The sequence below is a fragment of the Emydura macquarii genome, unplaced genomic scaffold (assembly GCF_026122565.2).
Source record: "Emydura macquarii macquarii isolate MOO-44397 ecotype Brisbane River unplaced genomic scaffold, CSIRO-AGI_Emac_v2 contig_431, whole genome shotgun sequence".
NCBI lineage: Eukaryota > Metazoa > Chordata > Testudines > Chelidae > Emydura > Emydura macquarii.
In genome coordinates, this window is record NW_027130568.1 from 11,634,688 (window position 1) to 11,652,349 (window position 17,662).

General features: G+C 41.8%; 1 protein-coding gene across 3 annotated transcripts; it reads left to right on the top strand.

Annotated features, from left to right (window-relative positions):
• The first annotated feature begins 57 nt into the window (after positions 1-57).
• On the top strand, positions 58-14,925 carry LOC137146320 (probable 2-ketogluconate reductase). 3 transcript variants are annotated; one of them, XM_067537542.1, is made up of 7 exons: positions 58-183; positions 684-925; positions 4,966-5,350; positions 6,193-6,364; positions 8,770-8,945; positions 11,530-11,626; positions 12,305-14,925. In XM_067537542.1, exons 2-7 carry the CDS (start codon positions 719-721, stop codon positions 12,459-12,461), a joined length of 1,194 nt encoding a protein of 397 aa, XP_067393643.1. In that variant the 5' UTR covers positions 58-183; positions 684-718; the 3' UTR covers positions 12,462-14,925. The 3 variants fall into 3 exon arrangements, with proteins under 3 accessions (XP_067393643.1, XP_067393646.1, XP_067393645.1); XM_067537545.1 differs by lacking the exon at positions 684-925 and having other exon boundaries at positions 72-183; XM_067537544.1 differs by lacking the exon at positions 684-925 and having other exon boundaries at positions 113-381.
• Positions 14,926-17,662: the final 2,737 nt, after the last annotated feature.

Here is a 17,662-nt window from a genome sequence, read left to right on the forward strand (position 1 = left end):
CAGCTATGGGACCTTGTATTAAAGATTACAACCAATGATACACAGTAGTGTGTGTCTGTGTGTATGCTGCAGGGATCAGGAAGTAGCTGCATGATGAGATTGTGTGTTATTGCCATTGCCATAGGTTTTAAGACACAATTACAACAGGATCAGCGTCAGAAAGAAAGCAATATCAACTAACAGGTTATTTATTATAAATATAATCAGTTTGCTTTTAAAGAATGTCAGTGAAAGGGATTTGTTCTGGGTTTACTTACTTCAGTAGAAAGCAAGGCCTGTAGAAATTCTGTAGGGTTACTTAATTGAATACAAAAACTTCTGGACTACTGGTGGGGTTAAAACTCCAGATGCAGTATTACTAATCCTTCTCATTAAAAAATGGTGAGTCATGCCTCCACAAAAATCATAAGATTGTCTTAAAAACAATGAGATTTAAAAAAAATAGTGTTTGGATTATTTTGATTTGCATTGTGGTGTTTCAGCTTTTGGGGCTCATGTTTTAAAACTTTTCTCTATAGCTGCGAGGCTAGAAACTTACTTTTGTTTCTCAAATAATCCAGTGAATTGAGGAGCTGGGGCTTTAAGAAAAATATCAAATATTGCAAGACTTGTGATAAAATCATGAACATTGGCGACACAGCAGATGATACAAGTCCAAAATTAAATTGCCGTATCTTTAACAGGTTTACTTTTAACACATTGGACATCTGAAATCTGAATGATTATGTTTAAAGTTAAAGCATTACGTTTGGTGGAAGCTATTCACTTGGCCACTGGCTGGCCAAAGTTGGCTGGTAGACCTATTCATTCAAGTGTTGTTTCTCGTGTGTATCATTGGACAAAGAGGAGTATGGATTACAGGTGGAACTACAGGATTGGCCCAAACAGCACTGGTGGAACAGAAATAAGTACTCCCCAAACCATGGTTAGTATCAGGGGGAGCCTTTTACCCTGCACAAGCTGCCACTAAATATTTTTAATTTATTAACATTAATATTATTTAAGTGCTCAATGTGCTTGGTGCTAACAAAACAGAGAGAAAGAGTGACAGTCCTAGCTCTAAATTTATAGTCAGTCAACAGTTCAGACACATAATACATCCAATGATTGGTGATATTGTATACTGTAGCTCATAGTATTTATTTGGTATTTTAAAAACTTTTCCTTTATTGGTATTTGGCGCTGTACAGTGCCATACATATATGTGTGTGTGTGTGTATATATATATATATATATATATATATATATATATATATATACACACACACACATCAGTGTCTCATCCAGCTGTCTATCACAAACAGAAAGCAAAGACATTGTTCCCTATCCCAGTAAATCTCTATCCATTCTGCCACTAGTTAACCTCAAAATATCTCAAGGAGCCCCACAATCTGTGACATCGAGCCAACAAATACTCCATGCACATGCTTAACTTTATGTACTTTGAGTTGCCCCATTCAGTATTTCTCCACTTCTTGTGTAGCTCTTTATACACCAATAGGAGGTGGGTGTAAAACATTGACAAATCAGAAAGGGGCAGCATTTTGCGTTTACTTTGTCCTGGTGTAAATGACTCCACAAAGTGCAAGGGAGCAGTGAATTGGACTATTGTGGGTGTTTGTCTACACTGCAGTCAGGAGGTGTGATTGTGGCACGTGTAGGCATACCTGAGCTAGATCTGATCAAGCTAGCTCACTAAAAATAGTAGGGTACGGCACCTCCCCCCGGACCATAGATATGTACTTGGGTGCCTAGTTTGTGCAGCTGCCTGTGCTGCCGTGGCTACTCTGCTATTTTTGGCAAACTAGCTCCATCATAGCTAACTCAGGTATGCTCACTCACAGCTGCTCTCCCAGTTGCAGTGTAGACATACTCTGCATTTGTGCACTGTGTTAAGAGTAGGGTGAGGATTCAGTCTCCGTACAAATAGTTTTTCTTACTTCTGCTTACGAACATAGAGAAAGTACTTCTAAAATGAATACAGGTCTGAGTGTGATTTTGGTGAGCAGTGTGTTGTAATGAAGGAAGACTCACATGCTAGGAACAAAAGGTACAATTCAACAGTTTTCTCGTTCATTCTGAAGATAGTCAGTGAAGAGATTTTATTCTGGATGATGTATCTAACTTATCCTGATTAGGAGGCTGTGGTGCACAGTGCTTTAAGAACTGTAATGTCTGCATGTGGCTACTGCATAAGGTTTGCAACAGTGTGGGTTGGCAGATATTAAAAAACACTTGTCAGTTAACAGCAGTTGCAGCTAGATATACGGTTGGATGTAGCTAAGAGAGAAGGACCCTTTCAGTATAATAATGTGATTAATTTGTTCATTTAGTTACTTAATTTTCTTGATCTTGTTCTGATCCTGTTACTGTCATTACATTAAAATGCATGGTCAGCTGATTGAGTATGTGGAGACAAAATGGCTGCAGAGTGTTGGCATATCAAAATCATACAGTTTTTTCCCTAAGGAGTGCCCATGCTCTGCCATTTTAGTTACAAAGTAACTTTTTAACTCCAGTGCTCATAGTCCAAAAAGAAGATCTATGTATTATTTACAGGGAATCTCCTTTAATCAACAAAGATCTGGATCATTTAGATTATAGCTTTCTAAGAAATGTCCTAAATGTATGCTTGCTGATCTATTCTGTTAAACTGTGTGGAATCAAAGAATTAATCATAAAATTGATTAATAGAATGCCTGGTCTGAAACTGGTCATAGAAGGCCTGGCCTGAAGTTGTAGCCTGAAACTGAAATTAGGATAAAGATGTTAAAGTCACACAAGAGGTCTCTGAACCACACCCAAGAGGCAAGTCTCTGTTATGAGCCTTAAGCCTTATTGAAGTCTGAACAGATTTCACCTGTTTTGATAAGTACCAGTACCTGCCCCCCTGTGTCTTACTGGCCCCATAGAAACTCACTCCATACAAATTAGCATTTGAACAAGTATTGTGTCACCACCCATCTTCGGAGTTAACCAGGGTCCCTGAAAACTACACTGTATACTGAAGTGACTCATTGGGCATTCCTGTGGGGGCATCTGGTGTGCCCCACTGTGCATTGTGATTGTCTTTTCTGTTAAGTATAAATTGTTAATCAAATTCCACTATACGATCAACATGTAAACGAACCTAAGCAACCCCTATATAAGTCTTTTGTATCTGGTAGCCAGGTGAAGTACATTTGCCCAGCATCCAGACATGCTGCTTGACTTCCCTATAGCCACCTCGGTTTTCCGTATGGCTATAGTATTCCCCATAGCTATGGTTATGTGATTGTGTGTGTCACAATTAAAGCTGCACCCGATCCAACTCTAAAATGTAGCAGTGTGATTCTTTTCCACGACAACTGTTTCTATTATATTTTATTTTGTAGGATCATATCTTCAGATATTGGGAGCTGGGTCCATTCTAGCCAAAGTAACAATAGTAAATAATAACGTGGCTCAGTTTGTAACCATACAGCTCACAACAGGACTAGATTAGTGTTACCATTGGTAGCTGTAATGGGAAATTTTAGGGAAACAAGGTGTAGTGTAAACAAGGTCTAGTCAGTGTGTGTTTGAGACAAGACGAAATATTGTTTGGTAGAAACTTATATCTGAATTGACAGTTTGTTACATGCCTAAATTCTGGATAATCCCTGCATAGATGTGCAAGAGGGGAGTCCACAAATAATGACCCCCTTACCCCTTGTGATTCTGGCATGGACTGGTCAGAATCCTGATGAGGAGTACAGGTTCTGATTCTTTTTAGCATACCTCTCAATCTGCCAGGATCCAAATCTTGATGTAGTGTGTGATAGAGATCTGAAATGAGGGACAGACAACAGACAGTCATGCAGGCAAGTTAAAATGACTCTATTTAATAACCTCACTTCTCTGGTTCTTTATTACTGAGATCAATAATTTTCAAGAATAAAAGTGAGGGGCCGCCAAACGTGTGGAATGGAAGTAACTTTGGGACTAAATGAGTGATTTCTCTGGAAATGAGAGACAATTCAGAGTTGTACTTCTTAGCACCCCTACAGATACTAGGCCCGATGGGGGTCTGCTCTGTCATCACCTGATCCTGTACTCATTGAAGTCACTGGTATGATTCCTGGTCACTTCACTGGTTGCTGGATCAGGTCCCCATGCTAGTGTAAATCCAGAGTAACTCCACTGACCTCAAGTTAGTAACTCTGGATTTACATGTTGTAATTGAGAGAAGTATGTAGCTCCACTAAGTACTGATTTACAAATGTGTTACAAAGGAATTTAAATGATCCTTACTGTCATGGAGTAGGTACACCTCATCATAGAGTGTCTGATTGTGGAGGTTATTCAAGTGGATATTTTATGGCTCAAGTGGCCTGGGTTTATGTAGCAGCCCAGAGGCTCAGGCCAGCATGGCCCAATGGCCAGAGTCAGTAAGACTGTCTTTCTGCATCAAAGTTTGCCACTTCAGGGGTTGGCTGCCCCTGGTGGTGAGGCAGCCATGCTAGGCGGACCTTGGCCCACCCTTCTCCACCAGCTCCTGACCCAGGATCCTAGGGAACCAGTACTTTTATAATCAATTTCAGTCACCCGTTATTACAGCCCCGTTCCCTGGGACACTCACTAGCAATGCTGGTAGCCTCATGGCCTCTGCTGTCTCTCTTCCACTGGCGTCAACTGTCGGTCCTTTGGAGTCTCAACCTGACTGGCTTCTGTGTCCTGGAGCTTCGGCGCCAGTCTGCAGCACACGTCTGCTCTTGTCAGTGGCCTGCTCAGACTGATCTGAGCTTCTCCCTTTTGTACTCTGATTCCATTTGGAGCATACTCAGCTGGGTTGAGGGGGCGTGTCTTCCTCAGCGCATAGCATGTGGTTAGCCTCTGCTGGACCAGTGTGGAGTAGGTATACCATCACACCTACTGAACGGTATTTTTATAAAAATATTCTTTTCTCATATTCAAGGACATATTTCTCTTAATCCTTTTTTGCAGATCATGGCAGAGCAAGAGCGGCCTGGTCTTTTGATCTTCGAAATAGGAGGGGTATGTGGTGTGCTGGAAGGCCATGTGGAGCTCTTGAAGAAACACTTTCACCTTATCACCATGAAGGAATTTCTTGAAAACAAAAAAAAATTGAGTGAAAAAATCAAATCTACTTTAATATATGAGTGCAGGCCAGTTGTTGACCGGGAGCTTCTCCAGAGCCTGCCTCACTTAAAGGTGATTGCAAACTCTGGGGTAGGAGTGGATCATCTGGATTTGAAACTGATTTCAAGCTTTGGAGTTAAAGTGACCAATACTCCACATGCTGTTTCTGACTCCACAGCAGACATAGGAATGGCCTTGATGCTAGCATCTGCCAGAAAGCTGGTGGAAGGTAACTTTTTAAATTCCTTTGCTGATATTTCCATGTCAGATACATTTCATGTCAGATATATTTCTGGCATAGTGTATTTAATTTTTATTCTGTCACAGATTATCTGGTTGAAATAATGTTTAAAAATCTTTATGGGAAGAAATGCTCCAAAGATTCAGTTTTTCAAGTTGTCTTCTTTTTTCTGTATTTTTTTCCTGATACTCTGAGCCCAGTCCAACTTCTACTGAAGGCAGTGGCAACAGCAACAGAATTAAGACCTCTGTCTAAATTAGGTGCTTAAAGTTGCCTCTGATTTGATTTATGTACAGGGCTGTTTGGACTAGAATCTGCACTCTAATTCTCCACTTCCTGCACCTTGTGTAGTTATTTACTTCCATCCAAAGTGAATGCAAAATGCAAGCAAATTAAAATTCTCCACTCATTAATACCCCTTTTGCATCAGTGTAAAGGACTATATTAGGTTGCAAGGCAATGGACATCAGGCCTTGGATCTCCATCACCAGAGCAGGTGATTTGCTAGGAAATCCACTGAATAACTTTGTTTTGCACTCCTGCTACAGCGAAGAACTCAAATTAACAAACCCTGTTCCCAGAATAATGTTAGAATATCTGATGATGCGTTGCTATTGTTAGCTTGTGCTTTAAAGGGCAACTCCTTTCCGCATAGTGCATAGTGGAAGCATCCAGAAAAGGGGGTGAGGGAAATCAAGGCTTGCCTAATGGAAAATGTCTGAACTGGCAGGGAAAGAGAAGTTATTGTCAAACTCCAAAGAGGATATTATAAAGAGGGAAGAATTCCTCCACTAAGGATCCAATTCTCACTCAGCATTTTTTATTTTTAGGCTGTCAGATTGCAGTTTCTCCACAGACTGAGTATTTTGCTGTGAACTGGCTGGGAGTTGAAGTCACTCGGGCTACCCTCGGTATCATCGGCATGGGCAGCATTGGGTATAAGGTGGCCATGAGGGCCAAAGCTTTTGAAATGAAAATCCTGTACCACAACAGGAACCAGAGGTGAAAGTGCAGCTGATGCGAATTAGAGCAGATTATATTTTTGATTCTTATAAAAGTTATGCATAGTTCTTTTTGTTACAAAGAACCTCTTTCCCAGTTTAGGCCAAATCCTCTTTGCCTCATTCAAGTGAGAATTCCCACCATTGTCAAGGGTCAGAATTTTCAAACTTGGCTGCCACAAATTAGGCGCCTAAATCCATATTGAGATACTTAAATGAGCATGCTGATTTTGAAATGTCCTGAGCAATCACTGTTCCCATTGATTTCAGTGGGAGCTGTGAGTACTCAGATTTTGAAAATCAGGTTACTCATTTATTTACCTGCTTAAATACGAATTTAGGTGCCTAACCTAACTTTAGGCAGCCAAGTTTGAAAAATTTGGACAAGAACAACAGAGCGGGTTAGTATCATATATTCAGCATGATTTCTAAGCACTATTTAGATAACTTTATCAGGAGAAAAAGGGTCAGCAAAACATAGCTCCTTTTCAAAGTAGGTTCCCCTCACCTCCACCACTGCCCATTCTGTAAGGGGTTGGCCAAATTTTTTTTAAAGAAATGCAAACTTGCAAGCGTCCTTATTGTTTTTTAGATAAATAAACTGCTTTCATTGTTACTCCCATGTTACAGCAACAGAATGGATTTAATGAACAAAATGCATATTAGAACCAGAAAATGTGATAAAAAGTGACATTGAGCTAAGCTATCTTCAACACCAGAGGCTAATGTTCCTGTCTGCAGTGACCTCTCAAATGGTCTTTGTTCAGTTTCTCTTTTACCACCTGCAATGAATCCTTGACCATGAAAAGATCTCACAGTTGAATGCCACACATGCAGCATCTTCTGACTAGCCACTAGAATTGCTGAAACATAGGGCTGGAAGAATTCTTCCAGGGGGCTACATCAGCTCATCTAGATATTTGCCTAGTTTTACAACAAGCTACATAAAAAGCACTAGCGAAGTCAGAACAAACTAAAATTTCATACAGCCAGTGACTTGTTTTATACTGCTCTATATATTGCTCTATACACTGAAATGTAAGTACAATATTTATATTCCAATTGATTTATTTTATAATTATATGGTAAAAAAGCAATTTTTCAGTAACAGTGAGTCGTGACACTTTTGTATTTTTATGTCTGATTTTGTAAGCAGGTAGTTTTTAAGTGAGGTGAAACTTGAGATCCAATAATCTGGGAAAGGTTGAGAGCCACTGAGCTAGTCCAGAGCCCTGCACTGAGGCAGGATCAAGAATACCTAGGGGGTGAGAATCTTATCTATTTGAGAAGTTTTGACCTTCCATTCAGAGAAGGCAGTGGCACATATATACTGGCTAGCCAGTATATATTGCACATCACTTTTATATTTTATATCCTGCAGCAGTTTCCAAGCTGTGAGCCAAATCCTGAACTCCTTAGTCAGCGTGTACTTACACAGGCAAAATTGCCGTTAACAAGGACCAAGTACAAACTGAGTAAGGAGTTCTGTTTTTTGCCTTTTAGCTGGGTAACTAGAGAGAAGATGATTGGTGGTCATAGCATAGTTCAAATACCATATTTCCCCATGTATAAGACACTCCCATGTATAAGACGCACCTTAATTTTGGGGCCCGAAATTTGAAAAAAAATGTATTACGGTACATCACCGGCAAAGCTTCGCAGGGGTGGGAGGAAGGGCCCATTCGGCGGCGGCGGCGATGCGCGTACCACCCGGCCCTGGGGTAAGTACCACTGTATAAGACGCACCCAGTTTTTAGACCCCAAATTTTTTGAAAAAGGTGCGTCTTATACATGGGGAAATATAGTAATTCTTGATGTTAAAATATATAAATTAAAAGCATGTTTATTTGTGTGTCACTTAAGTGAGTTTTGCGTGAACTGTTCTAATCATTTCAAGAAATGGCTCATTTGCTATCATCTCACAATGCATTATACACTTTCCCTTGTACTCATATAAGTGCTCATGAGAACACGTTCATGAACAAAGCATATCTACCACTAACAAACACAGAAGGAGCCAGTGAGGTGTTTTTGTACCTGTTTTTTCACTGAAATTTACTAGGAAATAAGTATAATCAGTACAGTAACATGCTTGGTATTGATCTGAATGAAATGTCATTTCTTTTAGTTCCTCCTCAACTCCCCTTGGATTAATGTATTCACCTGTCTCTCTTCCCCACCAGAGTCCTCACTGAAGGCCAGTTTAGAGAGGATTGTAGGAGTCAGCCAATTCTTTCTAAGCCATTGTTCCCCATTTTATATTTTTATAACAGCAAAGACATTGGTTGACAGCAACTATGTGCTCTTTCCATCCTCTATTGGGCTGGAGTCAGAGTAGTAGCAGTAGTAGCAGCACGTGGTTTTTGTTTTAACCAATAAGAGATAATTCTGGTCTTTTTGCCTCAGAAAAGAAGAGGAACAGGCTGTTGGTGCCCGCTTCTGTGAAAAGATGGACGACTTGCTCCAGCAATCTGACTTTGTAATGCTGGTCGTGAACCTGACGCCTCAGACACACAAATTGATTGGGAAAAGGGAGTTAGAACTGATGAAACCCACTGCTACTCTCATTAACATCAGCAGAGGTAGAGCATTCTGGAAGCACTGGTTGCAGTTTTATAGTTACGGTTGAGTTGAATGTTGTCTATTTATATCAAGAAGCTCCCTCAGCCAAGGTCTGTGTCTTCCTCCATGTTTTGTTCAGTACACAGGATAGCTGGCACTTAACTAATAGATAGTGAATTATAGACCAAATGCTAATCATCTACAACTCCCAGTGACCTCTTATCACAGGATTGGTTGCCTCCTGAGCATTCCTTCATGGCCAGAGGCTACTCCGCAACACTCTGCTTCTGTTTCCCTCTCTTCAGAGCCCCTGAAGGACTGCACACAGGCTTCTCTCTGAGTCACCACCACCCCTGCCTGGAGTCAGTTTAATCGCACAAATAGTTCATAAACGTCCTCAGGGTTCCAAATACAGTTCACCACACAAAAGTCCATACTTAGCTCTAGTGTCTTCTCTGACAGCCTGAGCTCTTCTTCTGCTCCAGCCTGTTCTCACAGCCCATCCTCCAGCTCTTCCTAGCTAGAACTCAGCCTTCTGTTACTGGCCTTTAGGCCCAAACCCCATCCAGGTTTCCTCATAAGAGCCTCCAGCTCCCTGGTTTTAGCCCCCAAACTTCCTTAGTGTTAGATTTCCCCCCCTGCAGCAACCTTTCTCACTCCCTCCACTTTCCTGAACTTCCCCTCTTTGCAGCTTCCCACTGCCCTTTACAAGGGACTCAGCTCAAGGGTGCTGGAACCTTTGTAGAAGTGGGGGGCTGGGGCCAAGGCCAAAGTGCCTCCTCCGTCTCCATGGCTTGCTGCTCTGGTGGTGAGCCAGCTGCCCTCTTGTCTGGCACCACAGCAGCTCCTGGTGGACAAAGGGTGTAATTGCAGCACCTCCTCGGCAGAATCTATTATTCTGCAGGGGGGAAAAAAATCTGCAGAGACATGAATTCTGTGCTTATGTTTCTTTTGTTAAAAAATGGGGGGTCTTGAGACCCCCCCCATTCCAGTGACTTAACTGTCCTCCATCGGGCCCCATCATGGCTATTAATGCGGCACAGATGGGCTACAGCAGTTCCTTCAGTAATCAAGGTTAGCTGGCCTCAAGCCTCCAGCCCTTAAGGGGCAAGCCATGCTGTTATGTCTCTCAACAAGAGTTATGGGGGCTCAGTGAATGTCCAGCACCTCTGAGTTTAGCTCAGAGTTATTTCATCTCAGGAAAAGGTACAAATATCTTCATGATGAACTGAGTGCAAGGACAGCTACTGCCCAATGAGAGTCTTATCTAGTACAGTAGAATTCCTGTACTAAATAGTGTCATTATAATTTGGTATTACACTAATGTGTAGAGGCCCTAAGTGAGACTGGGGCCCCTTGGCACCATACAAATACATAAGGTAGTGACACCTTCACTTTCGTGGCTTCTGCGCAAAAGCAAGTGCAGGGAAAGGGGACAGTGGGAAGCAGAGGAGAGAAGCCAGAAAGTTTAGACTGGGACAGAAAAAGGTGCTGTAATGTGTTTGGTGGGGCAACTGAGGTGACATAGAGTGGCAGATCCTATGTGTGAAGAACTCTGATTCTCTTACAGGCACTCAGCCCCATGAACATGAGTTCCCTGCGCAGCTCTGTGGCAAAAGGGATAATGTGATCCTGGAGACATAAACTAGGGAATCTCCATGAGGAGTAAAGAAGTTATTTTACCTCTGTACTGATGCAACCGCTGCTATAATACTGTCTCCAGTTCTAGTATCACAATTCAAGAAGGACGTTGATAAATTGGAGAGGATTCAGAGAAGAGCCATAAGAATGGTTAAAGGATTAGAAAACATGCCTTATAGCAATAGACTCAGTTAGCTCCATCTGTTTAGCTTAACAAAAAGAAGGTTAAGAGGTGATTACAGTCTATAAATACCTACATGGGGAACAAATATTTGATAATGGGCTCTTCAAACTAGCAGAGAAAGGAATGGCTTGGAAGTGAAGGTATACAAATTCAGATTTGGAAATAAGGTGAAAAAAAATTGAACAATGAGAGTAATTAAACAATGGAACAATTTACCAAAAGTTGTGGTGGCAATTTTTTAAATCATGATTGGATATTTTTCTAAAAGATCCACTCTATTTCAAACAGGAATTAATTCAGGAAAGTGCTTTGGCCTGTGCAATGCCAGAGGTCAGACTAGGTGATCACAGTGGTCTCTCCTGGCCTTTGAATCTATATAAATCTGTAAGAAATAGTCCCTGCCCCAAAGAGATTTCAGTCTCAATAGATAACACAGATAAAGAAGAGATGAAGATATAGAGGCACAGAGAGGTAAATTAATTCACCTAAGATCACAGAGCAGATCAATGGCATAACCAGAAATAGAACCAAGTCTCCCTTGTTCGCATCCAGTTCCCGGTCCACTGGACCATGCTGCTTTGCTAATAAAAAAATTCCTTGTTTGGTTAACTATTACTAGAAGGAGATCTTGTTTTTATAATGAACTGTAAATCCAATAGTATTTTAAATTGTACTATGTGACCTTTCTTCTCAATTAAAGATACTGAATTTACCTGAACATTAGTTTTCTTCTGTATCTTATCTGGATATGGAAATAAGACACTACCATTTTAATGCAGGTGCAGTAGTTGATCATGACGCGTTGGTGGAAGCTCTCCAAAATGGGATTATTAAGGCTGCAGCTTTGGATGTGACATATCCTGAACCTCTGCCAAGGTAGAAAACTGTTTTCTTTCTATTTATCAGAAATTATTTGCATTACAAATTAATACCTGAAAACATTCTTAAATTTTTCAGCATCCCTTCAAAATTCTGGGAATACGTTAGACACAATCTTCAAATCCAAATCACATTTTACATAGGTGTTTGCATATTTTCATGGGAGAGATGTGTTATGGTACACCGAGCACCAGACTAGGAGGCAGGAACTCCTGAGTTCCAATCCTTGTTCTAATCCTGACTCTCTCCGGGGCCAGGGGCCAGTTGCTTATGTGCAAATTTTTAAAGTCTGTGTCCATGCGCATTAGAAAGAGCAAAAATATGCTTGCAATGTCAATATCTGTCATCTACAAATTCCTGTAAGCTGCTTGAAGCCAAATCCTCAGGCCGTCATGCACAAGCAACTGGCAAATTAGCCCCTTATTCTCACGTATTGCAGCCTGCAGCCTGGCTGTAGCATGAAAGGCAGTAAGGCCAGTGCAGGAGAGGAAGTGGGCAAATGAGGTCTCCACTGCTCTGTGCAACTCTCTTTGCATCATGGTTCCTCTTCCTCACGTGCAAGACTTTGCCAAAGCTACTGCTGCCCTAAGACTTGGCCATTTTCAATTAAAGTGAACATGGCAGTAGCAATGTAAAATTCACCTCTAATTATGCTGTCTTTTCTTTTTCTTGCAGAGATCATCCATTATTAAAATTAAAGAACATTATCATAACTCCTCACATTGGAACTGCTACAGTCCAAGCCACCCAGATGATGGTAGAAGAAGCAGTAGCAAATACACTGGCTGTTCTCAATGGTCTCCCCATTCCTAGTGAAGTGATTCCTAAATGACATCTGGAACAATAATACACAGTGGCATATCTGTGAAAGGACATTATTCTACTGAATCATACAGTAACTTTGCAGTGCAACACTCAATGAAAAGTGAACGTGTTCTTAGACTGCTGTCAGATTTATGGTGCCACGCAGCGGCTATTCTATATTATTGACACCACTCATGATAATTGAAAAATAACAATGAATTAATAAAGTCAGTTGTTCAAAGGCTCTTAGCCGAGCAGATGCAGATAGCACTCTGATGTTTTCAATCCACTTTTTCACCAAATACACACTGCATACTTATCCTAGTACTTGCTACATTCTAATGGGGGGAGGGGACATACTAACTGCTCTTTATGATCTTCAGACTAACATGAGAAAATCAGAAATAATATTGACTAAAAGAGGAGTTTTATCTATAAATATGTATATTTAAATATATATTTAGTTAATATATCAAAGTAAAATTCCACAATGGGTATAATCATGAAAAGGAAACATAGTTACTGAGGGATTTAATGAGATGCTCTTGGGCATGTCAAGGATGAATTGAGCATAAATTCTCTGCAGAAATTTTACTTCACTCCAGAATACCTTTGTGCCAGCACAGCAGTATTGCATCCTGATATCAAGACACCAATAAGGCTGACTCCTTCAGGTTGATTCTTGATCTGAAATTTCACACCATATTGTATTTCGTCTATAGAGCTTTGCAATCTGAACATTGGTAAATGAAAGTAGATCCAATAATTCAAACATTATTTTCTATTTTTCTATGGGGTCTTTTGAAAACCGACTTAAATGTGAAAGTGATAGTGTTCTCATAGCAGCTGCTACACAAAAAAGGTTACTTTTATCTTGACTGAGCCAAGAAACAAAGCTTTATCTGCCACTGAAATCCCATGGGTGAAGCCACAACTTGAAGTAAAAACCTTACTGAACACTAACTGAGTCCAGCCCAAAGTCCAACTCCTTCTTGTAATCCAATTTCTGAGCAGGAACAGAGAACACACTCAGAGAAAGCAAGGAATGTCTTCTTGCCTCCATGTGCTTAATAAAGGCAAGAGTCCTTCCCATTACTGAGCAAGATGGCCAGGGAAGGAGGACTAAGGTTTTCCAAGGCTTCTTGGAAGGATTGTAAAACAAAGATTTCTCATAGTACACATAGACTATCTAGTAGCTAATTAGTTAATGTGTGTATGACTCACTGAAGAGCCAGATGTTGAAGGATTATGAATAATGTTGAAGGATTACTAATAACAACACTGTTGGGGGTTTGAAGATCTTCAGTCTTTCAATTTCTTTCTCCCCTCACAAAAATCCAGTGGAAAGTCTAATCTATTTCTGGTGTATCTCATTTTTTTCAGAAGTGCTGCAAACTCTCTGCTGTCTTTGAGAGCTGCAGATGCTCAGCACCTCTTAAAATCAGGTCACTTTTATTTAGATGCCTAATTTTAGGCACCCAAAATTTGAAAATGTTTGCCTAAGCACCTGGTTATACAGATTGCTTACGGTATGTGCATTCCACTCTTGGTTATGCATGTGCCCTGTGAAATTTTTCTCTGTGTATTACCCCTTGGGGTGGCTTGAATAGCCTCTGCTGCTGCATGCTGGTGGTGCCAGCTTAAAGGGCCCCGTCTGAGCCCCCTCAGTTCCATGTGACGGTGGACTGTGTACTCTTGTATTTTATTTAGGGCTGTCAATTACTCATCATTAATGCATGGAATTAACGCAAAACAAATTAACTAGTTTTAAAAAATAGGCGTGATTAATTGCAGTTTTAATCACACTGTTAAACAATAGAATACCAATTTAAATGTATTTTTTAAAACTTTTTCTACATTTTCAAATATATTGATTTCAATTACAACACAGAATACAAGTGTACAGTGCTCACTTTATATTATTATTTTTATTACAAATATTTGCACTGTAAAGAAGATAAACAAAAGAAATAGCGTTTTTCAATTGACCTCATAAAAATCCACTCAGTCTTACTTCTTGTTCAGCCAATCACTTAGACAAACACGTTTGTTTACATTTACGGGACATAATGCAGCCCACTTCTTATTTACGTCACCTGAAAGGGAGAACAGGCGTTTGTATGGCAATGTTGTAGCCGGAGTTGCAAGGTATTTCACATGCCAGATATACTAAACATCCATATGCCCCTTCATGCTTTGACCTGTAGGCTCTAAAGTTTTACATTGTTTTGTTTTTCAGTGCAGTTATCTGAAAAAAATAACAATTCTACATTTGTAAGTTGCACTTTCACAATAAAAAGATTGCACTACATTACTTGTATGGGGGGTCAATTGAAAAAAATACTATTTATTTTGTTTATCTTTTTTACACTGCAAATATTTGTAATAGAAAATAATATAAAGTGAGCACTGTACACTTCGTATTCTGTGTTGTAACTGAAATCAATATATTTGAAAATGTTGAAAAACATCCAAAAATATATACAATAAATTTAAATTGGTATTCTATTATTGTTTGAGTGTGATTAAAATGGCAATTATTCACGACTATTATTTTTTAATCGTTTGACGGTCCTAATTTTAGTGTAAAGAGTTTAGTGTTATACCGGTTATTAGTGTTTTAGTAAAGTTAGTTAGGTTTTTACCCCACCTGAGGGTTTTGATTGATTCCCGATGCCAAGGGATGCCTAGGTCACTGGACTTCAAGCCCTATGTTGCTTGCAATAAGGCTATATCCCAGAGCAACCCACACGCAAGTTGCTTAAAGTGCTTTGGGGAAGCTCATATAGGGGAACATTGCCAAATTAGCAGGGCCTTTAAGCCTCACATGAAGAAAGACTGAGAAGCCAGGCTACAGTTTCTATTCACAGAGGCAGCCTTGAGACCTCCATCTGAGACAAGTCAGTCAAACTCGGCACCGAGTGCCTCTGTGTCGGTAAGGAGCACGCCTCCTATCGTGCTTGAGTCCCAACACTGCTCTCCATCCCCCGTGCCTAAAAAGAGGCATAAGAAGCAGACTGCCAGGAAAGGAAGATCCCTGGCACCAAAGTCTGCTAGGTATGGGGCTCAGAGTAGAGTGCAGTCTAAGTCTTAGACCTCCTCTGCTTTGGCATCACAGAAGCTGGCACTTGATTCTGGCACCTAAGCAGGTACCCTCAAGTCTGGAGCCAGAAGGAACACCCTCCGCATCTGGGGCACCTCACTGTACCAACGCTATCTCAGTACTGACCAAGCTGGAGGCATCTGGCTGCCAGGAATCTCCTAACCCTGTTGGTGCTGGTGCTGCTGGCAGTTCGAGAGGGCGCTGACAGGCATGGGGGAGTCGGCAGGGTTACTACAGTGATCAGCACTGTGGCAGCCACATGCACATCTGATGGCTTGCCTTTTAGTATCGTCAAAGGGGTATCCCATGGAGTTCACCACTCTGCAGGCCTCTCTGCCTCGGCACCGGTCACCGGCACCACCTGGAACAGCACCTCCATGGTCTGTGGGAGGAGAGTCGTCGTCTTCTGAATCAGAGGGCAGATCCTACATCTTCTGTCCTTGGAGCCACTCTCACTACCCCTCCTCAAGACTCCTCCTCACCACCCTACCGTGAACCCCTCTACAGGAGTCCAACAAACTTTACAGGACCTGCCATTCGAGGGATCCCCTCTCTTTTCAGAGCAAACTGACATGAAGCTCCAGGGGTTAAAGGACTTACTGAGTTGCAGAAAGCCCTCCACCAGGGCTGCCTACCGGTCAAAATGGAGGTGGTTCTCTATCTGAGCTTGTCAAACCGGAGTCTCGCTGATGCAGTCATCTATTCAACATATACTAAACTATCTGTTGTACCTGAAACAAGGCTTAGCCATTTCATCTGTTAAGGTTCACCTGGCAGCCATATCAGCTTTTCACCGTCACATGGATAACGGTTCCATTTTTTCAGATGATATGACAATCAGATTCCTTAAGGCCTGGAAAGTCTGTACCCTCAAATAAGGGAATCAGTTCCCCCTTGGGACTTGAACTTGGTCTTGTTGAAGCTTATAAGACCACCATTTGAGCTTTTAGCAACCTGCTCCATACTACATCTTTCACAGAGAGTGGTTTTTCTTATAGCTATTACCTCTGCCAGAAGGGTCACTGAGCTGTGTGCTCTAACTTCCAAATCACTGTATAGTATTCTTTAAAGATAAAGTATGTTTGCCCTCATCTGAGTTGTCTCTTTAAAGTAGTATCAAATTTTCACATCAACCAATCAATCTACTTACCTGTATTTTACTCAAAACCACATGCAAACAGGGATAAGCGACTGCTACACACATTGGATGTTAGACGAACACTGGTGGTCTACATAGACAGAACCAAACCGTTTTGGCAGTCCACCCACTGTTTGTGGCTATATCGGACAGAATGAAAGGCCTTACAATCTCTTCTCAAAGAATTTCATCAGGGATAATTTTCTGTATCTGTGTTTTTTTCTGGCAGTTGTTTCTCTTCCTGACAAGCTCACTGCTCATTCCACAAGATTGCAAGCAACCTCAGTGGCGATCTTTGCATAGGTCTCTATCCAGGATATTTATAAAGCAGCAACCTGGTCATCGGTGCACACTTTCACCTCCCAGTATGCCATTACCCAATACTTTAGAGACAATGCCAGATTTGGTTGAGCTGTGTTACAGTCTATGAGTACATGAATTCCAATTCCTCTGCCTATATCATGGGTGCCAGGTGAACTGCCCATTAGGGGAGGCTAACCCATGGTCCTGCCCCTTCGGCCTGAGGCCACGCCCCTCCCACCCCTTCCCTCACCACTGCCCAGAGCTGCCCCCCTACTGCAGCTGAAGGAACTCCACTCCAGAGCTGAGCCACCCCGAGTCCCAACGGGGCAGCACTGGCTCCCCCAGCTGCGCGTGGCCCCAGTTGTCCTGAGTCCTGGCTGTGCAACCTCAGTGCCAGGTGGCTCCAGCCACCCAAATCCTGGCCAGCAGCCCCAGCACCAGCCAGGTGACCTGAGTTGCATGTGGCCTTGACTGCCCTGAAGCACCAGCCAGGTGGCTCAAGTCACGCGTGACCCCGGCTGTGCCTGTCAGTGGCCCCACCAGCCATGCCTGCCGGAGGCCCCGGCTGCCCCAGAGCACTGGCCAGGAGTCCCTGCCAGGTAGCTCCAGCACCCGGCGGCTCTAGCTGCCCTGAATCCCTGACAGGCGGCCCCAGCCACCCTGGAGCACCAGTCAGGCAGGCCAA

Bases quoted from the DNA above. Each gene is read 5' to 3' on its own strand.
- LOC137146320 (XM_067537542.1), top strand. From the start codon at position 719: ATGATTATGTTTAAAGTTAAAGCATTACGTTTGGTGGAAGCTATTCAC. The intron at 5,351-6,192 runs GTAACTTTTTAA...TTTTATTTTTAG, and splicing joins TGCCAGAAAGCTGGTGGAAG to GCTGTCAGATTGCAGTTTCT. The intron at 6,365-8,769 runs GTGAAAGTGCAG...TTTTTGCCTCAG, and splicing joins TACCACAACAGGAACCAGAG to AAAAGAAGAGGAACAGGCTG.